This window comes from Ranitomeya imitator, chromosome 3 (genome assembly GCF_032444005.1).
Source record: "Ranitomeya imitator isolate aRanImi1 chromosome 3, aRanImi1.pri, whole genome shotgun sequence".
NCBI lineage: Eukaryota > Metazoa > Chordata > Amphibia > Anura > Dendrobatidae > Ranitomeya > Ranitomeya imitator.
The window spans coordinates 501,201,476-501,213,601 of NC_091284.1; the positions used below are offsets into that span (position 1 = coordinate 501,201,476).

The following is a 12,126-nucleotide window of genomic DNA, read 5'->3' on the forward strand; positions in this document are numbered from 1 at the left end:
GCAGCGTCGGTCACCCTGACCGAACACCACAGGTGGCGTCACAAAACCTTGACAGACTGTACCACCTTTATTGGACGCCCCTTATCAGGGTCGCGGACCGGGTCTAGCCACCGTGACAGCCTCAGAACCGAACCAGAGAGGCCCGGTACTGAGAACTCGTGGCCCTGTGTCTGGGGGCGCTCCACATGTATCTAATCCTACCCTGTGTGATACTGTGCTGAGACGTGTATCTAATCCTCTCCTGTGCGATACTGACTGAGCTGTGCAACTAATCCTCTCCTGTGTGATACTGTCTGTTGAGCTGTGTATCTAATCCTCCTAATTGTGATACTGACTGCTGGGCCGTGTATCTAATCCTCTCCTATGCACTCCTCTCCCCTCTGTTATGTTTGATCTATATGGCGGTATTATGTGTGATCTATATGGCAGTATTATGTGAGAAAGCTGGCGGTATTATGTGAGATCTATATGGCGTCATTATGTGAGAACACTATGGCGTCGTTATTTACGATCTATATGATGGTATTATGTGAGAACTATAGGACAGTATTATATGTGATCTACAGTGGGGCAAAAAAGTATTTAGTCAGTCAGCAATAGTGCAAGTTCCACCACTTAAAAAGATGAGAGGCGTCTGTAATTTACATCATAGGTAGACCTCAACTATGGGAGACAAACTGAGAAAAAAAAATCAAGAAAATCACATTGTCTGTTTTTTTAACATTTTATTTGCATATTATGGTGGAAAATAAGTATTTGGTCAGAAACAAAATTTCATCTCAATACTTTGTAATATATCCTTTGTTGGCAATGACAGAGGTCAAACGTTTTCTGTAAGTCTTCACAGGGTTGCCACACACTGTTGTTGGTATGTTGGCCCATTCCTCCATGCAGATCTCCTCTAGAGCAGTGATGTTTTTGACTTTTCGCTTGGCAACACAGACTTTCAACTCCCTCCAAAGGTTTTCTATAGGGTTGAGATCTGGAGACTGGCTAGGCCACTCCAGGACCTTGAAATGCTTCTTACGAAGCCACTCATTCGTTGCCCTGGCGGTGTGCATTGGATCATTGTCATGTTGAAAGACCCAGCCACATTTCATCTTCAATGCCCTTGCTGATGGAAGGAGGTTTGCACTCAAAATCTCACGATACATGGCCCCATTCATTCTTTCATGTACCCGGATCAGTCGTCCTGGCCCCTTTGCAGAGAAACAGCCCCAAAGCATGATGTTTCCACCACCATGCTTTACAGTAGGTATGGTGTTTGATGGATGCAACTCAGTATTCTTTTTCCTCCAAACACGACAAGTTGTGTTTCTACCAAACAGTTCCAGTTTGGTTTCATCAGACGATAGGACATTCTCCCAAAACTCCTCTGGATCATCCAAATGCTCTCTAGCAAACTTCAGATGGGCCCGGACATGTACTGGCTTAAGCAGTGGGACACGTCTGGCACTGCAGGATCTGAGTCCATTGTGGCGTAGTGTGTTACTTATGGTAGGCCTTGTTACATTGGTCCCAGCTCTCTGCAGTTCATTCACTAGGTCCCCTCGCGTGGTTCTGGGATTTTTGCTCACCGTTCTTGTGATCATTCTGACCCCACGGGGTGGGATTTTGCGTGGAGCCCCAGATCGAGGGAGATTATCAGTTGTCTTGTATGTCTTCCATTTTCTAATTATTGCTCCCACTGTTGATTTCTTCACTCCAAGCTGGTTGGCTATTGCAGATTCAGTCTTCCCAGCCTGGTGCAGGGCTACAATTTTGTTTCTGGTGTCCTTTGACAGCTCTTTGTGCTTCACCATAGTGGAGTTTGGAGTCAGACTGTTTGAGGGTGTGCACAGGTGTCTTTTTATACCGATAACAAGTTTAAACAGGTGCCATTACTACAGGTAATGAGTGGAGGAAAGAGGAGACTCTTAAAGAAGAAGTTACAGGTCTGTGAGAGCCAGAAATCTTGATTGTTTGTTTCTGACCAAATACTTATTTTCCACCATAATATGCAAATAAATTGTTAAAAAAAACAGACAATGTGATTTTCTGGATTTTTTTTTTCAGTTTGTCTCCCATAGTTGAGGTCTACCTATGATGTAAATTACAGACGCCTCTCATCTTTTTAAGTGGTGGAACTTGCACTATTGCTGACTGACTAAATACTTTTTTGCCCCACTGTATATGGCGGTGTTATGTGAGAACACTATGGCAGTATTATCTTCAGAAAGGGGACCCATTCTAGGGTGGTTCTGGCTGAGCACCTGCACACGGGTCTGGGGTAATAGAGGGAGCAGCATGACCTCCAGTTAGGTGCAGTCAGGGGAAGGCTGGTGAGGCAGCTGAAGAGAGGGGTCTCATTTTTATCATTTCTATATGGCTACATTTCCTTCCCAGCGTCACCCCGACTGCGCCTGTCACCTCGCTTTCACACATCGCCAGGAAAGGATCTGTGGAGGGGAATGGGGTCTTTGCATGGAAAGTCTGGATCAGAACAGGCCATCAATCCACAGAAATGTTTCCTGGATTTCTGTGGAGCAGACAAGCAGTCGGCCCATCCTTTTGTATAAAAGACAGTGCTCTATGTACAATCCCTGGCTGCTTCGCACACCGAACAGGGTACCCCCATAGACCAGCACAATGCTCTCCTGAAATACTCTGTGCCACTGTCACCCTGCTCCCTCCACCATATATCTCACAGAATCCTTGCTGCCTGCCATCATCGGTGACTGTCTGCTTGTTAGTATTACTTTGCAGTCACCAACAAAATGGCTGCTCATTTGGTTCCTGAATATCATCCGCTCTTATCCCTTAGCAAACACCCAGAAGGGGAGGAAAGGAGACATCACACACGTCAGCAGACTCCACCCATAATTACTGCAGTGCTGTAATGTGAGCTAGTTATCCACTAGGTTTTTGTCAAATTTCAGTAGCTGCTCCCCCTAGTGATTAAAAGTGGAAATGCCAAACCTTTTAATGTTATTTTTCATATTTTACTAAATTATAAACAAATGATAATATTTTTTAAGAAAATTTAAACATTAACTCTTTACATTTTTTCAATCGCTGGAAAAAAAATTTTTTTTGATGGCACCTTCCCTTTAATTTCCCAAAAGAGCTTTCAAGGTATTCAAGTCTCCTCATACTGAAGTGCCAGACTTGGCATGTCACTTTCCACAGAAAGAAACCTTACCTGTTAGGTTAGTACTGTTACAAAATAGATATTGTAAAATGTAAATTATTCATCTCCATTTGCAAAAAACAAAGTCAAAAGTTAAAAACAGTACATACCGCTAATTTTCTAAGGTTATCAAGCATTTCATTTTGATCCTTAAAATCTGTGGTGTGGATCATGTTCACAGCTTCATCTTTTTCTGTGAGCCAGGCATCAAAACGACACTAAAATAAAACATTAACACCCATAATAAAAAAGCACATATCTAAAATAAAATCTGACATAGGTATTAAAAACTTTATTACCTGAATGCATGTAGAATGTTAGAATGTTCATAAAGTTTATAGCAGTTTAAAGTCACTTTGAAGAAATTTGTATTTTTGCTCAAGTTTTTCACTAGCACGTTTTTCTAAAAAATAAATGTCCTTGGTCCTCCTCACGATTCTTCTTTTTTTTGCCTTTCTACAGCTGTAAACTACCATATAGCTCACGTAATTACTGATTCAGTGCATCGGTAGTTTACCTCAGTCTGCGGTACAGTGCACAAGCTTTGTCCGCTGTTTGTTGTCAGCATACTGCTTCTCTGCCTTTCAGCTGGGTCTTGTGTGCTCAGTGATATCGTCAGGTTTCCTCAGTGTATAGCACAGACACACAGGACAATCTATCTGTTGACAAGGCAGACGGAGCGCAGTAACATCAGCGCGTCCCCTCAGTGTTTACCACACTGCTCCTTGTGCCCTGTCAGTTGGTTCATCTGAGCTCAGTGACATTGGCACCTTACAGTATTATTGATCATTCTGATGCGTATTCGATGGAGTTTTTATCACTCACAGGCAAGGCAGAAGCCAGAAGCTGACAAAATAACACTGCGAAGTATTAGTGTCACTGAGCACCCATGAACCAGCTGGCAGGGCACAAAAAACAGTGAGATAAATACTGAGGGGACATGACAATGTTACTGAGCTCCTTCTGCCCTGTCAACTGATTGTCCTGGTTGCTGACTACCAAGTGCTGACAGAGCTTGTGCCCTCTGCACTGTGTGACTGAGTTAACTAGTGCACTTAACTAGTGAGCCTAGACAGCGTATGTGCTCCTGGCTGGTTTCGATGCACTGTATGTGAGATATGCTTCAGAAACAGCATAGAGGGACATTTTCTAAAATATTTTTGAAAGGGTTTCTTTCGGATTTCATTTTGGTTTACATAGACCTTTCTCAAGTCATATCTGGAATGTGGACAGGTATTATATGGTGGCAACACCTTTTTAACCCCGAAATGACCGCTGATACATCTTTTAACAAACCTGAGATATAAGAGAATAACAACCCCATACAGGAGACAATCTAGCAGCTATCAGCTGGACACTATAGCTGACAATTTGATCAGTGTTGTCACCGTCCATATGTTTTCTGTTTAACCCCTTAGATGCTGCTGTCAATAATGACTACACTTCCTGACAGAAGTTATGTTGCTTATCCAGGTTATGTAAATAAAAGCTTATAACCTGACGTTAAATTCATCCATTGGTCGTATAAATTATTCTTTTGAAAGCTGATACCCTCCGAAATGTGGTTTAGGTTAAGAAAATAAATTGGCATCAATGCAGAAATATTGATCAGTTAATGGACACAGAATGTTCAGATTTTGGCAAGACAAAAGTTTTGTCGCCTAGTCATATAATGCACCCAATCCTAGTTTACATCCTCACCTGTGCTCAGTAAATGATTGGTTAATTAGTGTGTGTGTGTGTATAAAAAGAAACCCAGCACCCCAGACCTTCACTTGAACTGCAATTTGAGCTCTGACAACATGCCTAAAATCCACCCTGCGACCAAAGCCTGGATTATCAAAAGGCTGAAGACCAGATCCACTGCAGAGGTGGCTGGCACCTTTAATGTGTCTCAGCATCAAGTACAAAGAATTAAAAAAAGATTTGAAGAGACTGGAGATGTATTTGACAAGCCCAGGTCCGGCAGACCCCGCAAGACAACTGCTCAGGAGGAACGTTTGTTGGATAGAAAATCCAAAGCAAGCCCCTCTTCCACTGCAGCAGAGCTTCAACAGGCCTTGTCACTTCAAGTCCCTGTGTCAGCTAGAACAGTTTGTACGATTCTGTCTCAAAATGGCCTCCATGGTCGAATCAGTGCCCAGAAGCCAGCACTAAACAAAGGGCAAATAAAAAACCGTGTGGCATTTGCAAAGTCCCACAGCCTGCTAAACAAATGGACACTGGAAAAGTGGCAGAAGGTGGATTTCTCTGATGAACCTTCAGTAGAATTACACCACAGCCACCGCAAATACTGCATGAGACCTACTGGAGCCCGTATGGATCCGAAATACACTCAGAAAACAGTTAAATTTGGTGGTTGAAAGATCATGGTCTGGGGTTACATTCAGTATTGGGGGTGTGTGAAACATTTGCAAGGTGGAAGGCAATATCAATAGCCTAAAATATCAAGAAGTATTAGCTACCTCTTATATTCCAAATCATAAAAGGGGTCAAATTCTACAGCAGGATGGTGCTCCATCTCATACATCCATCTCTACAACAAAGTTCCTCCAGGCAAAAAAGATCAAGGTGCTCGAGGACTGGCCAAGCCAGTCACCAGACATGAACATCATTGAGCATGTTTGGGGTAGGATGAAAGAGGAAGCTTGGAAGACAAAACCAAAGAATCTAGATGAACTCTGGGAAGCATGTAAGACTGCATTCTTTGCTATTCCTGATGACTTCATTAATAATTTGTATGAATCATTGTTGAACCACATGGATGCAGTCCTTCAAGCTCATGGAAGCCATACAAAATATTAAAAATGACTCTAAGGCTGCCGTCACACTAGCAGTATTTGATCAGTATTTTACATCAGTATTTGCAAGCTAAAACCAGGAGTGGTTGATAAATGCAGAAGTTGTGCATATGTTTCTATTATACTTTTCCTCTAATTGTTCCACTCCTGGTTTTGGCTTACAAATACTGATGTAAAATGCTGACCAAATACTGCTAGTGTGACGGCAGCATACTAGCACCACAATTTCATTCACCAATGTTATGCAATATATATTTAGATTTTAAGTTAATTATATGTTTGAATATCACATTACTTTCTGTGGGCGACAAAACTTTTGTCTTGCAAAAGTCTGACCATTCTGTGTCCATTAACTTATCAATATTTCTACATTGATGCCAATATATTTTCTTAACCTAAATCACATTTTGGAGGGTTTCAGCTTTCAAAAGAATAATTTATACAACCAATGGATGAATTTAACGTCAGGTTATAAGCTTTTATTTACATAATATGGATAAGCGACATAACTTCTTTCAGGGAGTGCACATCATATAAATAGTTAACCGAGTGTGGCTTCTCCCTCTTTATCCCCATCGGCATTCTGAGATCATGATTGTGTGATCCTGATGTTTTTTCATAGCAATTGACAAGCAAATAGTGGTCTTAGAGTCTGCCAGCTACACTGACCTGTTATAAGTCAGCAACAATTAGGTGGTAAAAATCAACTTTTTCATTCCAATCATGCCATTTTGTATTAATTCCTGAAAGCACCTGAAAGATTAATAAACTACCTGATAGCAGTTTTCAGTATGTCTGGAGGTGTAGTTTTTAAAATGGTATCACTTTTGGGGGTTTCCCAATATATGGGACCCCTAAAGTCACTTCAAACCTGGATAGGCCCCCAAAAAATAATTTTGCAAATTTCCTTGAAAAAATGAAAAATTACTGCTACATTTGTAAACCTCCTAAAATGTTAACAAAATAAAATAACATTTTACAATGGAGCTGATGTAAAGCAGAAATGTGGGAAATATTATTCACTAATGTTATGCTATGGGATGACTATATGAATTAAAGGGATAATCATTAAAAGTTTGAAAATTGCTAATTTTTTTACATTTTTGTCAAATTTCTGATTTTTTTTTATAAATAAACACAAAACGTATCAACCTATATTTACCATTATCATAAAGTATAATGTGTCACAAAAAAACAATCTCAAAATCACTGGAATTTGCATAAACATTCCAGAGTTATTACCACATAAAGTGACACTGATCAGATTTTTAAAATTTGGCTCTATCACTAAGGGGTTAAGGATACTTTCACTCATTCAGTATTTAGTAAGTATTTTATATCAGTATCTGCAAGCCAAAAGGAAGATTGGAATAATTAGAGGAAAAGTATAATAGAAACACGTCACTACTTCTGTATTCATCATCCACTCCTTGTTTTGACTTACAAATCCTGATGGAAAATACTGACAAAATACTGAATGTGTGAATGTGGCCTTAGATGAAGTATACTATTGATATGTCTAAAATAAGACTATTTCTTTAATGCAAAATTTGCCATATTTAAAATGCACATTGTGGGTTCAGTTTATCTTTTGCATAACTTGTACAGGGTGTAATGAATATTCAGATGGCACATTTAATAGCCTAAATGAATTAATATCTTAGAAATCTGCAAATAATACGAAGCATGCAAAACTTTAATTATGCATATACGCAAAATGAATTAAAAATATAATATAACTCATTTTTCATATGTGATTAAAATATTGCTTTAATACACTTTGAATATTAAAGGAATATTTAAGGGGTTGCTAGGTTGTCCTACATACAGTGAAACCACTTTGAGATAGTCTCTTTGGAATTTCAGATGTGCACTCGTCTTAACAAGAAGGCAATACACAAAGGACATATAAGAAATAAACATCTATTATAGTAAAACATTTTCTAAATTCAAGGTGGTTTCCTCCAAGAAATATACTTTCACTATTATGGCATGAGCATGCAAAATTTAAGATGCTGGCATACTCGTCAAGTTTTTCAAGGCGGAGCTACTTCAGGAAAATGCCAGAGGTCTTTTTCTTGAAACGTCTTTTTTGGAATCTTGTCAGTCATCTTTGTGGAAGCTTTGCAGCTTGTGTCTTTTTTTTTCTTCAAAATTTAAATTATAAATAGCTAGCGGCTTTCAAATAGAAGCCACCAAAATAATTAACAGGTCTCTTATTGAGCTGTGTCACACCTTTCAAAGCCTGAAGTGATTAAATGAAGCTCTGATGATAGTGCATTTTTAGGCAGATGTATGCACACACATCAAATACTGTATATACTCGAGTATTAGCCGATCCGAGTATAAGCCGACCCCCCTAATTTTGCCACAAAAAACTGGGAAAACTGAATGACTCGAGTATAAGCCTAGGGAGGGAAATGCAGCAGCTACCGGTAAATGTCAAAAGTAAAAATAGATACCAATAAAAGTAAAATTAATTGAGACATCAGTAAGTTAAAGGGAACCTGTCACCCCGTTTTTTCAGTAGGAGATAAAAATACCGTTAAATAGGGCCTGAGCTGTGCTTTACAATAGGGTATTTTTTGTCCCCTGATTCCCTACCTGTGCTGCCGAAATACCTTACAAAAGTGTCCTTTTTCGCCTGTCAATCAGCCTGGTCAGGTCGGATGGGCGTGGTCACAGCGCTGTTTCTTCCCCCAGATCTTGCTTATGTTCCCATTGGTGGCGTAGTGCTTCTCGCATGCACAAGTGCCGAATGCACTGCACAGCTGTAGAAAAAGAGCGCGCTCGCCGCTATTCAGCGGTTTCTCGGTGGGCGCGGCCATCTTCCTGAGGCCGCGCGTGCGCAGATGGAGTCTCCTGCTTCCCGGGGCTTCAGGAAAATGGCCGCGGGATGCCGCGTGTGCGCAGATGGACATCGCGGCGGCCATTTTCCTGAAGCCAAGTTCGAATCTCCCCTTGTGATCACCTCTCCGTCGCTCAGCACTTTCAATATTCACCTGACTTCGTTCCGGCACCCCTCCATCTTCGGCACTGATGTTCAGGCAGAGGGCGCACACTAACCATGTCACTGCACCCTCTGACCTGAGCGTCACTGCAGAAGACGCTGAAGACAGAGCGGCAACCGAAACAGGGAGCTGGTGAATATCGTGCAGCGCTGCGCTCCCCTACCTGTTATACTCACCTGCTCCTGGCGCAGTCCCTGCACGTCCCTGCTTCCCCGGGGCTGCAGCTTCTTCCTGTATTGAGCGGTCACCATTACCGCTCATTACAGTAATGAATATGCGGCTCCACTCCCATGGGAGGTGGAGCCGCATATTTATTACTGTAATGAGCGCTACCATGTGACCGCTCAGTACAGGAAGAAGCTGGGGCACCGGGAACCCAGGGGCGTGCAGGGACCGTGCCAGGAGCAGGTGAGTATAATTAGACAGCCCCGGCTCCCCCTTCCCTGCCGACCCCTGGGTATGACTCGAGTATAAGTCAAGAGTGGGACTTTCAGCCTAAAAAAATGGGCTGAAAATCTCGGCTGATGCTCGAGTATGTACGGTATGTTATAGACAAACTGGGCAATCTGATGTAGCTCATCTACCAAATATATTACAATTACAAACCTGTTCTTCAGCAAACTGCTGCCATTTTAGAAGAATTTCTTGCAAAAGTATCCATCTGTCTTCTGTCCATCTGCAAATAGCAGCCCAGCGATCTCCCAAATGCTGAAAATAAGACATTAGAAAAATTAATACATAGAATATTGGAGAAAGCAAATTAATTCTTATCACCAGCAAATAAATGTAACAATCTACTCACACTATTTTCTCTACATAATAGAACTGCATAATGTGTCTAGTTTGTTGCAATTGATTTTGATTGATTCACCAAATTACAGTGAACGAAATGTTGTACGTTCGTGCTACAGCCAATATGCACTTCACTTCCACTGAGTTTCTGATATTTAAAGGGTTTTATGGGACATTAATATTCATGACCTATTCATAGACTACACAGGACTACTACAAAGGATCAAACAATTATAGAAAAAAAATTATGTTTTTGTTATGCTAGTCACTATTCACAGAGAAGCCATGAGACTGGATAGTCAAGATGTCTGATGTCAAAAGCCAGTAGGGTATGTCATACATAGAGGGGTAAGACAAAAGTCTAGCCAGTAGAGATGGAATGACACCTGGATGCTCGGGTCTGGCAGGTTCGGCCAAACAGTTACAAAAAGTTCGGATTCGTGTACCAGAACAGTACCCGAACCCTGACCCTATTCACTTGAATGGGGAGCCTGAACATCCAGTGTTTGCTGCTCTGTAATGTGCAAGACAACGTGGCAAACACCGCTTGTGATCGGCAGTGAAATCATCCTGGACGGTCAGAGAGCCACTGTTCCCATGCTGTCAAAAGACAGCGGGAGCACTCAGTTGGGATCAGAGGTATAAAGTTTACCTCTGGTCACTGGTGTCCGCTAGGGTTGAGCGAAACGGGTCGTTCATTTTCAAAAGTCGCCGACTTTTGGCAAAGTCGGGTTTCATGAAACCCGATCCGACCCCTGTGCGGGGTCGGCCATGCGGTACGCGACTTTCGCGCCAAAGTCGCGTTTCAATGACGCGAAAAGCGCCATTTCTCAGCCAATGAAGGTAAACGCAGAGTGTGGGCAGTGTGATGACATAGGTCCTGGTCCCCACCATCTTAGAGAAGGGCATTGCAGTGATTGGCTTGCTGTCTGCGGCGTCACAGGGGCTATAAAGGGGCGTTCCCGCCGACCGCCATGTTACTGCTGCTGATCTGAGCTTAGGGAGAGGTTGCTGCCGCTTCGTCAGAAGCAGGGATAGCGTTAGGCAGGGTCCATTAACCACCAAACCGCTTGTGCTGTAGCGATTTCCACAGCCCAACACCACCTTCGGTGTGCAGGGACAGTGGAAGCTACATTTTTTTTTTCCTCAGCGCTGTAGCTCATTGGGCTGCCCTAGAAGGCTCCCTGATAGCTGCATTGCTGTGTGTACGCCGCTGTGCAAACCAACTGCTTTTTTCAAAGCACAAATCCTCTTGTTCCTTCCTTTCTGCACAGCTATCTTGTTTGTTTGTCCACACTTTTTATTTAATTTGTGCATCAGTCCACTCCTTATTGCTGCCTGCCATACCTGGCTGAGATTACTGCAGGGAGATAGTAATTGAAGGACAGTTCCTTTTTTTTTTTTTTTTTTTGTGGGAGATTAAGATTGGCATTTCTGCTAGAGTGCCATCCCTGTCTGTGTCATCTCTCACTCAGTGGGCCATAGAAAGCCTATTTATTTTTTTGCTTGATTTGGGTTCTAAAATCTACCTGAAAAAATCACTACATCAATCAGTGGGAGAAAAATATTGGCCTCAGGGCTTGTGTGCCACTCCTTACTCCTGTGTGTGCCATCTCTCACTCAGTGGGCCATAGAAAGCCTATTAATTTTTTTGCTTGATTTGGGTTCTAAATTCTACCTGAAAAAATCAATAAATCAATCAGTGGGAGATTAATATTGGCCTTTGGGCTTGTGTGCCAGTCCTAAGCGTGCCATCTCTCTCTCTCTCAGATAGTGGGCCATAGAAAGCCTATTTATTATTTTTTTTATTGGGTTTATAAATTTTCCCTGGAAAAAAAAAAAAAAAGTGGGAGATTAATATTGGCCTCTGGGCTTGTGTGCCAGTCCTGAGCGTGCCATCTCTCTCACAAATAGTGGGCCATAGAAAGCCTATTTATTTTTTTGGTTGATTTGGGTTCTAAATTCTACCTGAAAAAATCAATAAATCAATCAGTGGGAGATTAATATTGGCCTTTGGGCTTGTGTGCCAGTCCTAAGCGTGCTATCTCTCTCTCTCAGATAGTGGGCCATAGAAAGCCTATTTATTATTTTTTTTATTGGGTTTATAAATTTTCCCTGGAAAAAAAAAAAAAAGTGGGAGATTAATATTGGCCTCTGGGCTTGTGTGCCAGTCCTGAGCGTGCCATCTCTCTCACAAATAGTGGGCCATAGAAAGCCTATTTATTTTTTGGGTTGATTTGGGTTCTAAATTCTACCTGAAAAAATCAATAAATCAATCAGTGGGAGATAAATATTGGTCTCTGGGCTTGTGTGCCACTCCTGACTCGTGTGTGCGTCCTCTCTCACTCAGTGG

At 41.8% G+C, this 12,126-nt stretch overlaps 1 protein-coding gene across 1 annotated transcript in view; it reads right to left on the bottom strand.

The window, feature by feature from the left end:
• Positions 1 to 12,126, bottom strand: part of DMD (dystrophin) — a 4,179,683-nt gene that overhangs the window by 2,830,907 nt on the left and 1,336,650 nt on the right. The window contains exons 14-15 of the mRNA XM_069757653.1: positions 9,588 to 9,689; positions 3,280 to 3,387 (exon numbers count right to left, since the gene is read on the bottom strand). Of these exons, the coding sequence (XP_069613754.1) occupies positions 3,280 to 3,387; positions 9,588 to 9,689 (210 nt within the window). The remainder of the gene's footprint in view (positions 1 to 3,279; positions 3,388 to 9,587; positions 9,690 to 12,126) is intronic.